The sequence below is a fragment of the Aethalodelphis obliquidens genome, unplaced genomic scaffold, assembly GCF_003676395.1.
Source record: "Aethalodelphis obliquidens isolate GAN/ISIS:26980383/991018 unplaced genomic scaffold, ASM367639v1 scaffold128, whole genome shotgun sequence".
Lineage (NCBI taxonomy): Eukaryota > Metazoa > Chordata > Mammalia > Artiodactyla > Delphinidae > Aethalodelphis > Aethalodelphis obliquidens.
In genome coordinates, this window is record NW_020838072.1 from 830,478 (window position 1) to 849,426 (window position 18,949).

Consider the following 18,949-nt stretch of genomic DNA (forward strand, 5'->3'; position numbering starts at 1 on the left):
GAAGGTGTGGCAGCCACTGTTGGTTTCCTGGCCACTGCTCCTCTCTCCCTTGCCCTCTCCCTTCTCTTTACCCATTTTTCAGTCTTTCAGTGATTGGTGTGGGGTGATATGTGACCTACACTTAAATAATGAGACATCATCAGAAGTTGCTGGGTGGGGCTTCTGGAAAAGCTTTGTAATACGCTGGCAGGCTTTTTGCCTCTGCACCCTACCCCTCTTTCTCCCTAGGACAAGACTTGGTCTTAAGGTGCAGCAGCCATCTTGTGGCCATGAGGCAGCAGGCATAAGGATGAAAAGTACACCTGCTGTGGATGCTGCAGTGGGAAAATGGAAAGAGTCTGGGTCCTTGATGGTGTTGATCAACTGCGTCAGCCCCAGAATTGTCTGTCCCTGCACTTCTTGTTACATGAGAAAAATAAACTCTTAATTACTCAAAGTAGAGTTGGGTTGGTTTTCTGTTAGTTACAGACAAATGGATCCTTTACAGATTTCAAAGAAAATGAAGAGGATGTGGTTACTCACTTCCGGGTATATGGGGAAACAGGAGTAGAAGGGACAATTTTAATGGCACTGTCAGAAGGGCAGATGGGAGTTTATTATATCAGGTAAAAGCTCTAATCTCACCAAACCAGCACTCCCTTGGTTTGCCATCAATATGATGATGTGGGACCAAATCCATCCATTAAAGAAGCGTTGACCAGCTCCTGAGTGGGAGTGTTCCTGAGGCAGCCGCTGAGAGTGGGGAAGGGCAAGAGCACTCATTTTGCATTGCTTGTGGGAAGAGAAACACTTCATTGTCATAATGCATCTAGGAAGAGAAATCACAGCTAGTTACAGAAAAGCCATGCATACCTGGGGGTTTTGGGGATCTGGAAGGACATCAGGAAGAAGTTGTTAATTTGGCATTATTTGCTTATTCTCTCACTCCAGAAGGCAGGACCCAGGAGGGGAAGAAAAAGAAGCGACAATATCCACTACTCCGCTACTCTCACACTGGCTTCCACAAAGGAGACCAAGGGAAGATGGTAAAAGAGATTTCAAACCCCCAAACAGCAGATTATACATTCTTCTCAAGTGAACATGGAACATTCTCCAGAATAGGCCATGTGATAGGCCATAAAACAAACTACAATACATTTTAAAAGATTAAAATCATCCAGGGCTTCCCTGGTGGTGCAGTGGTTGGGAATCCACCTGCCAATGCAGGGGACATGGGTTCGAGCCCTGGTCTGGGAAGATCCCACATGCCATGGAGAAACTAAGCCCCTGAGCCACAACTACTGAGCCCACGTGCCACAACTAACTGAGCTCGTGCACCTAGAGCCCGAGCTCCGCACCAAGAGAAGCCACCTTAATGAGAAGCCCAAGTACCACAACGAAGACCCAACACAGCCCAAACTAACTAACTAAATAAAATTAAAAAAAAAAGATGCTGGATTGTATCTGAAGAACTTTAAAAAAAATCATATCATCCAAAGTATCTTCTCTGACCACGGTGGAATGCAATTAGAAATCAATAATAAAAAGAAATTTGGGGAATTCATAAGTATGTGAAAATTAAATAACATACTCCTAAGTAATCAGTGGATCAAAGAAGAAATCACCGGGGAAATTAGAAAATAATTTGATATGAGTTTAGGTAAAAACACAACATACCAAAACTTATGAAATACAGCTAAAGCAGTGCTTAGAGGGACATTTATAGCTGAAAACTCCTCTATTAAAATAAAAAGAAGAAAGATCTCAAATCAATAACTTAACCTTCCACCTTAAGAAACTAGAAAGAGAAGACCAAACCAAACCTAAAGCAAGTAGAAGGAAGGAAATTAAAAAATACGGGAGTAGAAAGAAATGAAATAGAGAATATAAAAACAATAGAGAAAATCATGGAACCAAAGTTGATTCTTTGAAAAGATCAAAACAAAACAAAACAAAAACAAACAAACAAAATTTGTTAGCTAGATTGATCAATGGAAAAAAGAGAAAATATCTTAGTTACTAAAATAAAAAAAAGAGGTGGCATCACTACTCACCTTACAGAAATGAAAAGGATTACAAGACAATATTGTAAACAATTATATGACAACAAATTAGATAACCTAGATGAAAAGGACAGATTCCTAGAAAGACACAAACTGCTGAGATTGACTCAAAAGGAAATAGAAAATCTGAATAAATCTGTGTCAGGGGTCCCCAAGACCACTTCCAGGTTCAGTGATTCATTAAGAAGACTCACAGGACTTAGCATATAGTCATACTCATAAATATTACTTATTACATCCAGAGAATACAAAGGAAAATCATGGAGAAAATCTCATGGTATGAAGTCCAGAGGAAACAAGGTGCAAGCTTTTAAAAGTCCTCTACCTATGGAGTCACACAGAATGTACTTAATTCCTCTAGTGTTGAATTGTGACAACATGTGTAAAATGTTGCCTACCAGGAGAAGTCATTAGAGAGTCAGTGTCCAACATTTTTTTGGAGGCTGGTCACATAGGCACTCTGTACCTAGCACATACCAAAATTCTAGACTCCTAGAAGGAAAGCAGATGTCAGCATATACTTTTGCACAGTTTAGGCACAGTAAGCCACTCTTATTATTTAGGGGATGGTGGAAACACTCCCTAAATCCAAGTTCCCAGATGCCAGCCAAGGGTCAATCTTGCAAGCAGGACTTTCTAAGGAAAGGAATTTCAGGTCTGCTATATTAACTTTTTTGTACAACCTATAACAAGTAAAGACATAGAATTAGCAATCAGAAAATTTTCCACAAAAATGTCAAGGCCCAGATGGCTTCACTGGTGAATTGTACCAAACCTTTAAAGAAATAACACTAATCCTTCAGAAATTCTTCCAAAAAAACAGAAGATAAAGGAACACTTTGCAACTCATCTATAAGGCTAGTATTACCCTGATACTAAAACTAGAAAAAGACATCACAAGAAAATTACAGACAAATCTCCCTTATGAATATAGATGCAAAAATCCTCAACAACATACCAGCCAACCAAATCCAGTAATATATAAAAAGGATTATACATAACAAGAGGGATTTATTCTAGGAATACAAGGTTAGCTTCATATCCAAAAATCAAACAATGTAATAATATATCATGTTAATAGACTAATGGACGAAACTACATAATCATCTCAATAGATGCAGAAAAAGCATTTGATAAAATTCATGATAAAAACGTTCAACAGGATGGAACTTCTTCACCCTAACAAAGGCCTCTACAAAAAACCTACAGCTAACATCATAAGTAGTGGTGAAAGACTGGGTGCCTTGTCCCTAAGATTAGGAGCAAGACAAAGATGTCTGCCCTTGTCACTTCTATTCAACAATACTGGAGGTGTATTGAAGACCAAAGGGGCATTTTCCACATTTTCTGGACTGTTAGCCCCCCTAGGATTATGAGGATGACCGTAGGGAAGGGGAGAGGCACTCATAAAGATATTGAGTGTGTCAGCATCCTAGCACTTGGGGACTAATATTTTTAAAATTTGATTTAGAAAAATATAGTAATGTGACATTTCTCACATCAGAGAGCCAAGGTGCATATTCCTACCATTTATCAGTTCTGTGAAGTTCAAAATAGATGTGGCAATAGGTACATGGGTGGGGAAGGGTCAAAAAGGATGAGTGGGGGCAGGCTATGGTGGGGGGCAGGAAAAGCTTCAGAGTGAAAGTATTTAAGCAGAATCTGGAAAAAAAATTAAAAATTTGTCAGGTTCATAGAGGCAAGGGGAAGGGCTCAGCATGAAAAAGGGTGTGGCTGTGTGAAGCAGTTTAGCATCTTTGAGGAACATTTAGTAATTTATTAGTGTGGCTGGAGTGAATCATAGAAGGGGCATGGTGAAAGATGAAGCAAGAGAAACAGACAAGGCTGGGTCACAAGAAGCCCACTGACGTCGTGCTATCCTGCTATTCTAGCCCCTGTCTGTATCCCCTGGAGGCTGTATATGCTAACTTCATTCTGATCACTTTTTAAAAAATAGCTCCTGGGACTTCCCTGGTGGCACAGTGGTTAAGAATCCGCCTGCCAATGCAGGGGACACGGGTTCAACCCCTGGTCTAGGAAGATATCACATGCTGCAGAGCAACTAAGCCTGTGCTCCACAACTACTGAGCCTGTGCTCTAGAGCCTGTGAGCCACAACTACTGAGCCTGCATGCTGCAACTACTGAAGCCCACATGCCTAGAGCCTGTGCTCCGCAACAAGAGAAGCAACTGCAAAGAGAAGCAACTGCAATGAGAAGCCTACGCACCGCAACGAAGAGTAGCCCCCACTCACCACAACTAGAGAAAGCCCGCATGCAACTAAGACCCAATGCAGCCATAAATAAATAAATAAATAAATAAATTTATTTTAAAAAAATGGCTCCTGACCTGCCATCACCCCACTCTCAGCTTGGATTCTTGCTCTTGACTCTTCGCCTAATATAACCAAGGAATTTCCATTTCCCCACCCATTTACAGCCCAACCAGGTCATTGCCTATGTACTTAGACTCCGGCATATCTTGGCTTGAATCCTGTCACTTCTGTGTCCAATTAGGGCAGACATGGCCCGTAAAACTCTGGAACGTGTCTCCAGAAACTCTGACATTTTAAGTATGAAACTGAAAGATCTAGGTGGTATTTTCATTTCTTTTCCTAGTTCAGACAGACATGACTTTGTAAGAGAAATGAGGATGTGAAAAGTGAGTCACTAGCTACATAACTGGGACTATGTAGTAGGATTTGGTAATTGAAATGATGTTTTCCTGGTGATGAATAAATTCATCTAATAAATACTTAGAAAAATTATATATATAATTCCCTACCACATTCCACAAAGTAGTTATCCAAGTTTAGAAAAAGGCAACAACAAAAAATATAAAATAAACAATTAGGGGGATTAGGCAAAGGAAAAATAAGGGTAGGGTGATAATAGAGCCAAGATTAGATAAGATCATAAAAATGCAAACCACCCATTTTTGCCAGAAGCTATGCTTATACATACTTGTAAGAAAACCCAGGAACCTGAAAATGAGAACATGGTGGAACCAGCCAACTAACTGAGGGTAAACCAGAAAAATGTATTATAGGCCGTCTAGCCAGATAAAGGATGCAAAAGGGAATAAATGAACATTTAATAACCATCAACCTCTACATTTGAGTGGGTTGGAATGGCCAGAGGCAGACTGGTTTTCCTGCCTAGAATAACTAGCAAAGCTGAAAAATATACAGAAACCATTTGTCTGAAGGCAGTGAGAAGGTGCTGAAACAATAAAACTGAGAGATGGCTCCGTCTCTGGAGAAGGAAGAATTCAGAGAGGTGAGGGAGGTCTTGCAATTGCTTTTATCCTGAGGGCATATGTTTATTCTGAGTTGGAGGGAGTGGGGGTGGGAGCTGAGAATCTAGGATTTGTACCTCCTGAGGCACTTGTAAGGGAACAGAGAAACTACCAGAACTTTCTGGTGGAGACTTGGATGGGGTAAGATAGGTGCTCAAGCCAACTTCTCACTCAGCACATTTGCCAAATACTGGGGCTGCATGGAGCAGAGGACAAAAACACCCAAGGAGAAAACCTCTAGAAGTAGAGCATTTTAGCAGACTTGGGAAAGAGTGATTAGAGTTGGGATCGTCCAAGGGGAGGGGATACACATTATAGACCAGGTTTTCAGTGGAAAATCCTAGAGGGCAAAGAGCAAACCAGGGGTAGATTGAGCCTTAGCAGGACTGCAGTCCAACCTCGACTCAGCGTAGCTCCTGAGTGGAAAAGGATGATTTGCCAACACTCTATCTGCTTAGTGCAGGGCAGGATGAACCCTCTCAGAAGAGGCCAACACCAACTGGAGCCTCTACAATTTATTTAGACACAATGAGTATCTTTCACCAAAATATTACTGGGTTCATCAAAAGACAGGACCACATGTCTGAAAAGCAAATGAAGACAGAGACAATAGAACCAAGGCCACAGGCGATCCAAGTCCTGAGGTTAGCAAAGTACCTTAAAATAACTATGATTAGTTTGTTCACGAAAATAGGTGAAAATACGGAGAATTTCTCCAGAGAATTAGAATCCATAAAAAATAAACAAATGGAATTTGTAGAACTACTAACCAACCATTATGTACAAATCATATGCCAGATGTATGCTACGTGCTTTACACATGTAATATTACTTAATCATCTTAAAGACAACGTGAGGTATATTTTACGTGAGGTATATCTGTTTTATATGTGAAAGGGACAAGGGTCACTAATATGTTTGTCATGCACCTTCTCCCTTTTTTTCCTTCTCTCCCACTCCACTTCTACTCATGAAAGGAGAAGCTGTGTGGGTTCTATTGCTGGATATTTTAAATAGGTGGAGAGAGACAGGACCTAAGAGGGAGGGGATTATGTCAGAGAGGCTAAGTCAATCTATAGAATATATATATATATATATATGTGTGTATATATATATATATATATAGCTGAGAGAGGAAGAAGATAGAGGAACAAGGACTGGGGATACAGACAGAGTTTTAGTTTTTGGGTGTGCGTGTGTGTGAAAGGCTCTTGGAACATCTCCAGGTTAGATATGATCGAGGAGTAGAGGAAGAAAATTTGAAAAATGTCATTGTGGGTAATGAACTATTTCCTCTTTGGCGTTCTTGGAAAGCACACATAAGTTAATTTTAAAATTGCTTTTTGTCCTCTGGGCAGTGCTTCTTTACATGCCATTTATATAGAGACAAAACCACATGGGACCACTAGATTTGTTAGGGTTACAAATAGATAAAGACACTGAGGCTTAGAGAGGTTAAGTATATGGCCTAACTTCACACAATTGGGAAATAATGAAGCTGTCAGGAACCTAGGACCATCTGAGCCCAAAGCCCATGCTTTTCTCAGACAATACGAATTATACTTTACCACAACAGATTAGAAAACTGCCTGGCCTTGACTCCCAACAAAGAGAGATAACAAAGGGACAGTTTCTACTCTAAACCTAAATTTGACTAAGCCTGAGGAATTAGTTGGTAAAATGGGGAAGTGGTAGAAATTTCAGGAAAAGGCAACCACGTTTTCCTGGATTCTGTGTAGGCAAATTTATATCATAGACTTTAACCAAAATCATAGGATCATATATTTAAAAACTAATTGAAATATGCTTGTCTCCAAAAAGAAACAGAACACACAAAGCTCTAGTGATAAATATAGGCATCCAGAAAGGCCTCATTGCAGAAGCACCATGTGAGCTGGGTCCTTCAGAATGAGGTAGGATTTGAACAGATGGAGATAGGAGAAGGGACAACATGAAAAAAAGTTCAAAGGTAGGGCAATTTAAAGTTTGTGTATTAATTTGGTTGCACTGTATGATACAGGAAGGGGAATAATGGGAGACAAGGATGGAGTTTGAATACCTGCCTAAGGAATATCCACTTTAAGTATGATTAATAGTAAGCCACAAAATAGCTTTAAGCTGAAGAGTGCTGTGTTTCAAGAATATTAATCTGGTTGCAGATTGGAAAATGGATTGGGAAGGGGAAACACTAAAAGCATTGAGACAAGTTAAGAGATTATTGCAATATTAAAGGAAAGAGGGAAAATGAGGGAAATATAAATTAAAGGAAAGAGCGGAAAAAATACATACAGTAGATGCTATGGGGTTAGAGCGGGCAAGACTTAAGTCACTGGGTGAACAACATGTGATAGGGTAATGCTTCAAGAAGATTAATCTGGTCTAATGAACAGGGCAAATTAGAAGAGGGAGAGATTGGAGGTAGGGAAGCTAATTAGGAGTTTCTGAAGAAGTCTTGGTGAGAGCAAGCAGCAGGAATGGGAAGGAAAGGACGGTTACAACTTATGAGAAAAAATTTGATATGACTTAGTAACGAAGTGGGTGTAAAAGGAGAGAAGGCTGAAAGTGACTGAGGTTACAAGCCTGGGTGAGTAGACAATGGTGGTGCTGCTATTAACAGAAAGACAGAAGTTAGAATGAGAAGTTAGCTGGAGGGGAAACAGGACAATGAGAAACAGAAGTCAAGAGTCAACTGATTACATCAGATTTTCACAGAACATGTGAAAGAGGTGTAAGAAAGAATACAAAACCAAGGATGGACTTAAAGAAGTGCTGAAAACTTGTAGAAATAGGATCTGGAAGGTTAAAACACTAAATAAGTCTTGTCACATAGTAGGGACTCCAAAAATATTTGTTGTTGAATGAATGAACTGAAGCTTGTGAAGAATTCTTCCCTCCATAAGACACCACCTTTCAGGCTTTTTGCTGCTTGGAGATGTCAAGTGGGAAGCAAGAAGGAAGAGCCATTCAAACACGATTTTGCTTCTTCCTTTTCTAGGAAAGGAGAGTGGTCTTTGATCTGGTTGAGGTGAAACACAAGAAGCACAAGATGGGTAAGGAGCTACTACAAGTACCTAGTACTAGTTTAAGTGAATTCAAGTCCAGTGGTGTACAGAAGCTTGGGGTGCTAAGGGAGAAGAATTAGCCTCAGTGCTGTGATCTGTGTTTATCTGGCTACACCTGGAGTAGGAATTTAGCCAAGGAGTTAAAAGTATGAGATATACAGTCAACAGAACTACATTCAACTACATTCTGACTTGGCCACTTCAGTGGCTGTGTGACCACTGGTAAGTCACTTGATCTCTTTAGACTTCAGTCTTCTCCATCTGTAAAAATGGGGACAACAATCTATCTCACAGAATTATTGTGAGAATTAAATGAGGTAAAGTATGCAAAGCACTTGGTTAAGTGACCAGCTCTTAGTAAGTGCTACTGAAAATGGGTATCTTATTAGACATGGGTCAACCACATACTCGTGAGTTTCCATGAGAGAGGAGTGGTAAAGAAGAGGTCTCTTTGGCCCCTACAGCTGTACCTGGCCTGTAGTGCTCAATAAATTTTTGTTGAATAAATAAATAAATACAGATTCTCAAACCCCAAGTTCAGAGACAGAGAGACTCTGATCTCATATAATACAAGCCAGGATGGAAGAGAATACTCTTTCCCATCCTTACTATAAACTATTATGGCTACATAATATATAGCCATAATAGTTTATAGTACATACTGTAAACTATTATGGTTCATTGTTTGGCTGAATTATTGTTCCTCTAACTTTCCCCCTATTTCAATTTAACCATTCCTCTATTTAGGACATTTAAATTGTTTCCAGTTTCTTACCATTGTAAATAACACTGAGATAAACATGCTGGTGCCTATATCTTTGCTCCCTTTTCTCATTGTTTTCTTGGGCTATATTCCCAGTAGTGGAATTGAAGTGTTGAAGGGTACCACTTTCCAGAAAACTTACACTCCCTCTAGCAGTGTATTAAAATGCAACTGTCTGTTTAAAATATCATGTACTATAAGAATGCACTGGGCTTCCCTGGTGGCGCAGTGGTTGAGAGTCTGCCTGTCGATGCAGGGGACGCGGGTTCGTGCCTCAGTCCGGGAGGATCCCGCATGCCACGGAGCAGCTGGGCCCGTGGGCCATGGCCGCTGAGCCTGCGCGTCCGGAGCCTGTGCTCCGCAATGGGATGAGAGGCCCGTGTACCGCAAAAAAAAAAAAAAAAAAAAAGAATGTACTGAAGCCCCATGAGAGCAATTTCTCCCGAGTAGGTCTCCAAGATCCTGAGGAATTGGGTAGAGTATAGTAAATGGAGCTCTTGGGCTTTAACAGTTAGGAGGTATCTGTTGTCTCTGCTCTGCAAAGACAGGAGATGGGTGTTCTTCAGATAGAAAACAGGAACTCAGTGGGTGGACCTAAAGGGGAGTGTGGGCTTTGAAACAGGAAAAAAGAAGTCTGCTTCTGATAGTGAAAGGGACACATTACTGTGCTGTCTTGATCTCTCATATCCTACTGGGTCAAACTGCTATTCTATATCCACTTAGCAGTTATACACATCCTTGAATTGTATTTGCAATTGTTTTATTTTGCTTTCTAGGTGTTGTATTACTGTTTCATGTATATGCTCTTTTAGTTTTTTCATTTCAGGAAATGGTAAATCAGAAACCAGGCAGTTATTTGATACTTCGCTATTCCTCACTCCCTACATCCAATCCTTCACATGCTCTCTTTCTCTAAAATACTTCTTTAATTGGTTTACTTTTCTCATCTTGACTTCCAACATCCAAGTCCAAGCCACAATCATCTCTTGCCTAGACTACTGCAGTGCCCTCCTACCTCATTTTCTTGTTTTCATTTTTCTTCTGAAAGTTCATTTCCAAATTTTGGCACAATTAATTGTTTAAAAACTTAAATAGATGATGTCATTTCTAATGATTTCTTTTTGTATGTAAAGTCCCACGTCGTTTTTGGACTACAAATCTTTGTATGATTTGACCCCTGCTCACGTTTGGCTCCTCACCTTTTGGCTCTCTTGGTCCTTGCTCTTTTTGTTTCAGTCACAATGGTCATTCCACTCTTGATTTGAGGATCAGCTCTTTCCGGCCTTTGGGTCTTTGCACATGCCTTTCCCTGCACCTGGAATGCTCTTCCTGCCACCCTTCACCTAGCTAATTCCCATTCACGTGGCAGATCTCAGTTTAATTGTCGCTTTCACAGAGAGGCTCTCTTACAGCAACCTCTTATTTTCCCTCATAAAATTCTCACAATTAAGAATATACATATTTAATTCTGTCTCTTTCATTAGAAAGTTTCTTGAGACCATAGATAATGTCTATCATAATAGACTGAATATCTAGGGTTTAGCACAATGTCTGGCACAGACTAAGTGCTCTTCATTGAAATAAACCATAATGTCCAGCACAGTGACAGGAAGAAAATAGGGTTTAAAATATAGTTACTTAAGGAAAATTCCCTGTTGCCATTTAAATGTACAAAATCAGGGATTTTCAGGTTTAGTGTCATATAACTGAGTTCAGGAATTATTCTCTATAGTGTGAAACCAACAAAGGCAAGTCATATTTAATCCACATTTCAGAGTATGTCCAGTTTTCCCCTGTGCTCTGGAAGACGGGGACAGGTTTGGGATCAGGGTAGGATTAATTAGCTGCTTCTCTGTGTTGGGTACTTTAACACTCTTCCTCTTCTTCACTGGGTGACATGGGTACTCACCAGTAGGCTGTGACACAAAGCATGGAAATGCTGCTGATTTGTTTCCAGCTCATCCCATTCCAGCTGCCAACAGCTTGTGGGTCTGAGGATGAAGGGGAGTCCATATGTCAATGATTCACAGACCCCACTGGATTTTAGAGCCCTGGGAAGAGACAATGGCAGTGAAAATCCCCTCAGAGATATCCAGAGCCTTGACGCAGATCCACTTAAATTTAGCTTAAGTATAAGATCCTATTGTGAAATCCTTTAGGTTAGGGCCTGTGAATTATTCACCTTAGTATGGCTAGCACCTATCAGGGTATGTCGCACACAGCAGAGTCTCAAAGCCTGTTAATCAATGAATGGAGCAGCCATCATGAGGCCTCAAGACTGATGGATATTTCCTCTCCTGAGCTCATTCTGTCCCATTCATTCCTGCTGCAGCGACCACATTACACAAGAGTATGCTAAAAATCTGCATCCCAGGCCTAGTTCTTCTGTGGCAAGGTGCTGACAGAAGACACATTTAAGAAGAGGGTACGTTTAAGAAGGTTCCCCAGCAGTATCCATGGTCACAAATCCATGGACAAGCTTACTCAGATAACTGTACATGGCTACTGTGATAGGAACTAGGAAGCAGTAAAAATGGTCTTTGCCATCATTGCTAATTCCACCCTGGAACTGATTCTTCTGGAAACAGGAATTCTAGTACTTAAAGAAATGGGAAGGTGGGGTAGATCCTCTGTGTCACTTGCTCCTTGAAGGTCAGATCTCTGTCACGATGGTATTCAATAAACATTTACTGAATGGATAAACATCATTCTGCTGATCTTTTTTTTTTCTCCTCTGCATTCTCAGAGACTATATGGATATCCAGTCCTCATCCAGACTTCAGAATACCCTACTGAGGCACATCTTCCACAATCTCCTCATTCATCTCCACATACTGAGTAGCCTGACCTTACTCTTTTATGCTCATACCTGTAGTTGCTGCTTTGGAACTGACTCCCTGCTGCCTGACACTTGGGGATGCCCTTTACCTCTGTTCTTCCTAGCTGTGGAACCAATAAGAATAAATATTTGCATGGATGGGAGAGGTTCTCTTGGGCCATACTTGATCACCCGGAGCTTGTAACGAGAGGCTGATGACTGGGAAACCATCTGGTAGAGGGTGCTGAAGTCTCCTTTGGGGTCATCCATTCTCAAGGAGCCATCAGCTGTTCCAGGGAGCAGGGATGGGCTGAGAAGTCGCTCTTGGAGATCACATTTCAGGCACACTACGATAAAAACGGCATTGGGGGAGGGATTGTTTTTCACAGGTTACTTCAGGTTATACAGTTAAGAGAGAACATCTGCCACCCAATTCCACCTCCACCCAGCAAGTAGGGCTGGGAGGAGGCCAGGGAGTGACAGAGGAAAGTACAGTTGGTTTGGGAAGGGAGAGCAAGTCTGGAACAGTATTGCTCTACACAACAGGTAACTTATTTTCTGGTTGTGGCATGATCTTTTTCTTATTTTACTTCTGGGCTGGCTGAGCAGTTGTCTCATAGTGAGAGATCTGGCTTGTGATCGAGTCTGAGAGGAACGTGTGTCCTCTGCGGAGGAGGCGGCTAACACTGAAATATGCAGGGCCTTTTGGCAATCACAGAAGGAAATTTTGCCCCTCCTGCTTCCCTGTGGCTAAGCTTTGGCAAGACTGCAGGTCAGATGAAGGAAGAACAGGAAAGCAGAAGTCAGGCAGTCAGCTGACAGCTACTGCTTCTCTGTGAGCTCTTCTAGGGACATTCGAGGGAGGGAGAGGAATAACTTCCTGAAATAGTTTATTTTTTAATTCCCCAAGTGAATAGAATCTTCTGGGCCTTGGAACATGATTGCAGTGCCAGACAACAGTTCTGAGGGGGCTTCAACTAACTGTGTATGGGTTATTCATCTGCTTCTGTTTTTGCTCCAGCAGGTACATTCACATGTCACAGTGTACAATGTTCTGTTGCACTAGATTTGAATCCTTGATATTATGAAGGTTTTAAATAAAATGTATATTGGGTTTAAATACTGTTAACAAACTATGAATGTATGAGTGCTGCATACTTGTGAGAAGGCTAGTAGTTGATGTCAGTGATTTATGAAATGACTGTAGTAACTGCAACATGAGGTAAAAATGAAAGTAGAAATAATGTAGAAAAAATAGGATGCCAGAATAGATGTCAGATCTAGCTGGCCCTCCTGGGCCTAGCAATCAGACCTAGACATCAGTTCTGGGTGAGACAGCTCTTGGCCAGGTGTGTCCTAGAGCCCAGGAAGTGCAGGAGGGACTTTGCCTAGGACTTCAGCTTCCCCTCGTTTCCTCTGTGCCTGACTGCTCCATTATTGGGTCCCTGGGCTTTAGGACTAGATGGCTGTGCTCATCTGGCTTAGGTTCTCAACTCTGGTTGTAGTAAGAATCACCTAGTGAACTCGCAAATGGTACTGATGTCTGGCCCCTACCTCACACCAATGAAATTGGGATCTCTGGGGATGGAGCTGATATTGGTATTTTAAAAAGTTCCTCAGGCTTCCCTGGTGGCGCAGTGGTTGAGAGTCCGCCTGCCGATGGAGGGGACGCGGGTTTGTGCCCCAGTCCAGGAAGATCCCACATGCCCCTCATGTGATTCTTACTGTAGCCAGGGATGAGAACTACTGGAGTTGTAGTCTCAGCAATGTTCCAAAGCTGGGAAAAACGTTTTACCAGGGCTAGAGTCTAGAACCAGGTATGCTTCTCACCACTCACACTCAGGTGCAGAGGTGGCAGACCCCCAAACCCAAGATATGGGAAAAGACACTCAGCTGAGGTAGACTATGCACTGTGAGAAAGATGCCTCTGAGGGAAGCACCTAGAGAGTGGGTGAAGGGCCCGAGGCAGCTACAGAAGCAGGTGGTGTTGGGTGGAGAACCTTGTAAGGAGCAGTCAAAGTGGATATCTGAGGAGCAGTCCTCAAAAGATTCTATAGTAGGAGAGCTCAGTGTTTTTGTTTTGTTTTGTTTTTTTGTGGGGAACCACATTTCCAGAAATCTACATATGGGGCAATGCATCAGTTTTGTAAATAATGGATAACTATGATATGGTCTTTATTGTGCTTGTTTAAACTCTCATGTGGGTCACACCCACCCCAGAGGAGGCCTACTTTCTCTGGACCTCATTCCAACTTATGCCTGAGCATCTGGATTCCAGTGAAGACCTCTTCAGCACAAGAGTCTGGATCTAAGTTCTACCACCCATCCTTAAGACCTGTGGTTTCCAAAAAATAATTGCAGATGGAGATAAACATTCTGGCTCTGACCCTGGTGCTGAAAGCCATGGAACAAGGGAGGGCAAAGCAGAGAAATTCTCAACACTACCATGGGCAAATGCCATGCAACAGTAGAAGAAAGGCTGGCTGTAGGAGCTCCTGGCTTTGGATGGCCCCAGCCCTCCTAATGAGAGATGTGCCCAGCATGAGGCAGCCCCTTTGCTCAAAATTGCCCAACATGAGGCAGGTTGCACAGTAGGTAAGGGCCCAGGCTCTGGAAGTGATAGACTTGAGTTTGATGAATGTCCTCTAGGCTGAGAGTAGTCAAATGTATAAAATATAGATTTCTAATCCTAAGGGTTAAGAATGGGATATGGAGTTGCCTGGCTTCAAATTCTGACTTGAATATTAATTTTCTGTGCAGAAATGTTTAATTTCTCTGTCTCAGTTTTCTCATCTGTAAAACAGGGATAATATTATATTTATTCATTTTAAGACACATTTTTTTTCACTTACTAACAGCTCTATATATGTCTTGCAATCACCATCGACCAGACAGGTACTCTTAACCCTTACTTACTACTCTAATCTAAAAGAACTCTCTCAGTAAGAATAAAATAATATTTCTAAGTGATAAAAAAGCAATGTGTCACATTTAATTGGCATTGTTTTTCTTTCTCAGTGGTATATAAAATAATGGTGTATCTTATAATGGACAGCATCTTAGATTCAATGACATATGATAATAGTACCTGCACCATGTTGTTGTTATGAAGGTGAAAGGGGATGATGCAATGAAAGGAGTTAACATAGTGCTTGGGGAAAATAGATAAGAAGTGAGTAATTGGTACTGTTAGTCTCGGACAAAGTGCGTGGAATGGAGGTCCTGGGAAGAAAATTTTACACACAAAAGAAAGGCAGTAAAATCAAGTTAAGTTGTTAAAGGCATCCCAGGCCCTAGATTGAAATGTGGGGGAGGGGGAGGGAGATTAAGTACCCAGTGGCTATCCCCAGAAAGAAAGGACCAATGTGTGTCCTCCCCTTTGGGGATGGAAGGAAGTCTGTACCCATTTTTCTCATTGAGTTCCCACCCCTAAAGGGGAAGACAAAATTTAGTCTGTTCCCTTTGGAGCTGTGGCTGACTATACTGATGGGTCCATTTGCGGGCCCTGCCACCCAGGTCCTAGGCCAAGTTTCAAAGGGGATGGAGACTAGAAATGGCTTTATCCCTACAATCTAGTGGGACCTGAATTAAGTAACACTGTCAGCCATAACAATATCCAGGACCTTGCTGACATGCCTGGAACACTGGTTTGACCTCTTGGTTTCTACAATTGCCAGAACATACTTTGTGAACATGGTATAGGGCCACTAGTTGTACTCCCTGGGGCTTGCCTCTGTAGTTGCTTTAGTTCCCCTCAGTTTGGTGTCTCCCTATTGAGAAGACCTCTATTTAATCATTTAATTTTGGTTCTTTTCCTCTCCTCACAGGCCCTATTGATATTGTCAAGGTACCAGCTTACCTGAAATTATAATGTCAATGATATCTGCTGCATCAAAAATGAAAACTTGAGAAAACATATGATTCACTGTGCTCTTATGTAGTGTAGCTGATGCCCTATTATTGAGGTGTTTAAGTCTTTACACTGAAACTAACTGGCCCTTGCTGTCTGGGCTTAATCAGGCTCAATTTTCTAACTGCGGTGGTTACTTTTTAGAAATTCTTTTCTTACTCCTCATGCTTACATGGAGAGCCTCATCCAATCCTCCTCCAATCCCTAAACCTCAGCTACTCTGTATTCTGATGAGTTTCCAATCTAGAGTCCTAATCCTAGACTAGGATAATTATTATCTATATAATATGTCTTTTGGGGGGTGTGTACTTGGATTATCTCTGGCTCTGGAAATGTCGCTGAAACTCCGTGAAGGAAGAAGAAGGTGGACATGTTCTTGGTCTGTTCCATTGTTATGCAGCCAGGCTTTGAAGAAAATCTCCATGCTGACAATATCATTGTCTATAGTCTGAAGGTCAATATCAGTTCCCAGGATAGAACTCTCTGCAGAAGAAAGGGAAACAGTGGTTAAAGTGTTTAATTCTTTAATTACAAATTTTGAAAAATATAAAATATTAAATGCACCCATTTTTGGATCCATCAATTCCACCTCTAGATATCTAGCCTAGAGACGTTCTTGGACAGTACACAAAAAAACATATGCAAAGATGTTCAGTACAGCACTGTTGTGATAACAAATAATCAAAACCCCAAACAGGAAGCAATTCAAATGCCCATCAATAGGGGAATGTTTAAATAAATTATGGCACAGACTGTGGAGTATTATACAGCTGTTAACAAAGTAAAGCTAAATGTACTGACATGGAAAGCTAGGAGATAGTAAGTGAATAAAGAAAGTTCTAGAACAGATGTATGGTATGGACCCATTTATATAAAAATAAAACTGTTAGCCTAAGTGCATACATATGTATGGAAATGCCTCTTACAAAGCTCTGGAAGGCTATTATCAAACTCTTAACAGTGGACAGGAAATAGGGCAGAGTTCTGAGATACATTCACTTTTTATTATTCATACTTCTATAGTGTTTGTATTTTATTGTATTCATGTATTTCTTGTATTGAATATTTTTAAAAACTCTAGAATACAAGAACAGCCAAAAATAATATAGCAATGCAAGTTAAATACTTAGTTAACAAGGGGGACTTCAGTTTTATGTTGTTGTTTCACAGTGAAAATGTATTCAGTTATTATCTCTGTTATAAAAAAAATAAATTTAAAAAAGACTAAAAGAAAAAAAGATGAATTCCTGACCTCCACCTTCTGACACAGATTATACAAGTTTGCTATTGACATACTATATCTCACAAGTGTGATTAGCAGCCAAGAAGACAGGGATGGTCTGGTGGAGTGTGGTTTGACTCCAAATCTGAATCTCCAAATGAGAGTAGGTAGGTGGGGTAATGAGGCTTTGATGGTCTACTTCCTTCTTTAGGCAACACTAGCTCAGGAATTGGGATCTAGGTCTGGAGGTAAAGTTTGTCAGTAAAAGCCAAGTATAAGGTGATGGAGGAAGCACTGAGAGAGGAAATGAGACAAGAGCTGGAAAGAAACTGAAGAGGAGCATGACTTTTTTTGCCTCACCATGAGGGACTCTCTGAAATACTTTTACAAAGGGCCTAAGAAAAGCCAGTTGCTCCAATGAATTAACTTCTATGTATGACTCATGGACCCCAAGGAGAAAGCTGGTTTATTTCTAGAACAACATTCCTGAGGACAAGTCTGCAGAGGTGGCAGACTCTCCACAGGAAACAAAGGGCTTCAGTCCAACGTATTGGCACCCAAGCAGGGAAAGTGTGGTGAGACTTAAGTGACTTCATATTATATTTAACGACTTATTCTGTGGCTGAAAAGGGGCACCAAATGCATTTCTCTTCGACCAGTATAACTAAAACTGTACCATCAGCTGCTCTCGCCCTCTGTGACGGACCACATTCTGCCTATGGAATGTGTATCTCTCTAAATAAACTCGCTTTCACTTAAAAAAAAAAAAAAACTCTACCATCTTCTGTGGATAGTTATGAGGGTTCATTAGCTTACTAGCTATTTCATTCATTGCATCAAGCAATAATATTAATTATGTACTACATGGAAGATGAAATAATATACAAAGGTATATGATATTCTTTGCCTTAAGGAGTTTATAAAGCAACATTATTCTTGACCATTTCTCCTTAAAATCTCATCTGCTCTACTATGTTTTCAGGTACTACAGTGATAAATGTGAAGTCATTGTCAAAGAAACGTTCCTCATGAGTGAAGAGAAATGTTCTTTTTAATAATGTGAAACTTATTGTGTCATAGGAAAAACAAGAAGTAATTTTTCTGAGCCTGGACTTCAACTTGAGTAAGAAGTATGGAAATGACTGAACAGCTTCTCTTCAGAGAGGCAAAATGGTTATTAAAGCATAAGGAGGCAGATAAAGAACTAAATAAATGAAATTGAACAAAGGATCTCAAAAAGTAGAGAGGATAATATTGCCCCAAGTTCAAACAACAGAATTTTGGATAAGACAAATAAGTGTTTTTTTTCTCCCCAGGGAAAGGGTTGAAGATTAGAAATTCCTACCATGGGCAGTACATGGGGACAATAGCAAAGTTGAGAATCTGGAAATAAGAACAATAGGTGTTTCCTCAAATAATTAAACAATAAAATCAATACAGAGTGATGAGGTCTATGAAAAACAGTCACCTTAAAAAAGGAGAATGGGGATTTCCCTGGTGGCACAGTGGTTAAGAATCCGGCTGCCAATGCTGGGGACACGGGTTCGAGCCCTGGTCTGGGAAGATCCCACATGCTGTGGAGCAGCTAAGCCCGTGCGCCACAACTACTGAAGCCCACGTACCTAAAGCTCACGTACTGCAAGGAGGAGTAGTCCCCGCTCGCCACAACTGGAGAGAAAGCCTGAGCACAGCAACGAAGACCCAACGCAGCCAAAAATAAATTAATTAAATAAAACAAAACATATAAAGATTAAATAAATTTAAAGAAAAGGAGAATGGCTTACAGACCAGAGCAAGATTTGACTAGAGCCTATGGATGGTACTGGCTTATCTAAA

General features: G+C 40.9%; 1 protein-coding gene across 2 annotated transcripts in view; it reads right to left on the reverse strand.

The window, feature by feature from the left end:
• M1AP (meiosis 1 associated protein) overlaps nt 1-18,949 on the reverse strand; it is a 75,813-nt gene that overhangs the window by 6,434 nt on the left and 50,430 nt on the right. Inside the window, exons 4-6 of one of the 2 annotated variants that reach the window (XM_027099080.1) lie at nt 16,201-16,374; nt 12,166-12,328; nt 11,073-11,214 (exon numbers count right to left, since the gene is read on the reverse strand). In XM_027099080.1, the coding sequence (XP_026954881.1) occupies nt 11,073-11,214; nt 12,166-12,328; nt 16,201-16,374 (479 nt within the window). Of the gene's footprint in view, nt 1-10,897; nt 11,215-12,165; nt 12,329-16,200; nt 16,375-18,949 lie in introns of those variants that run through there. The other variant, XM_027099081.1, reaches the window with a different exon arrangement.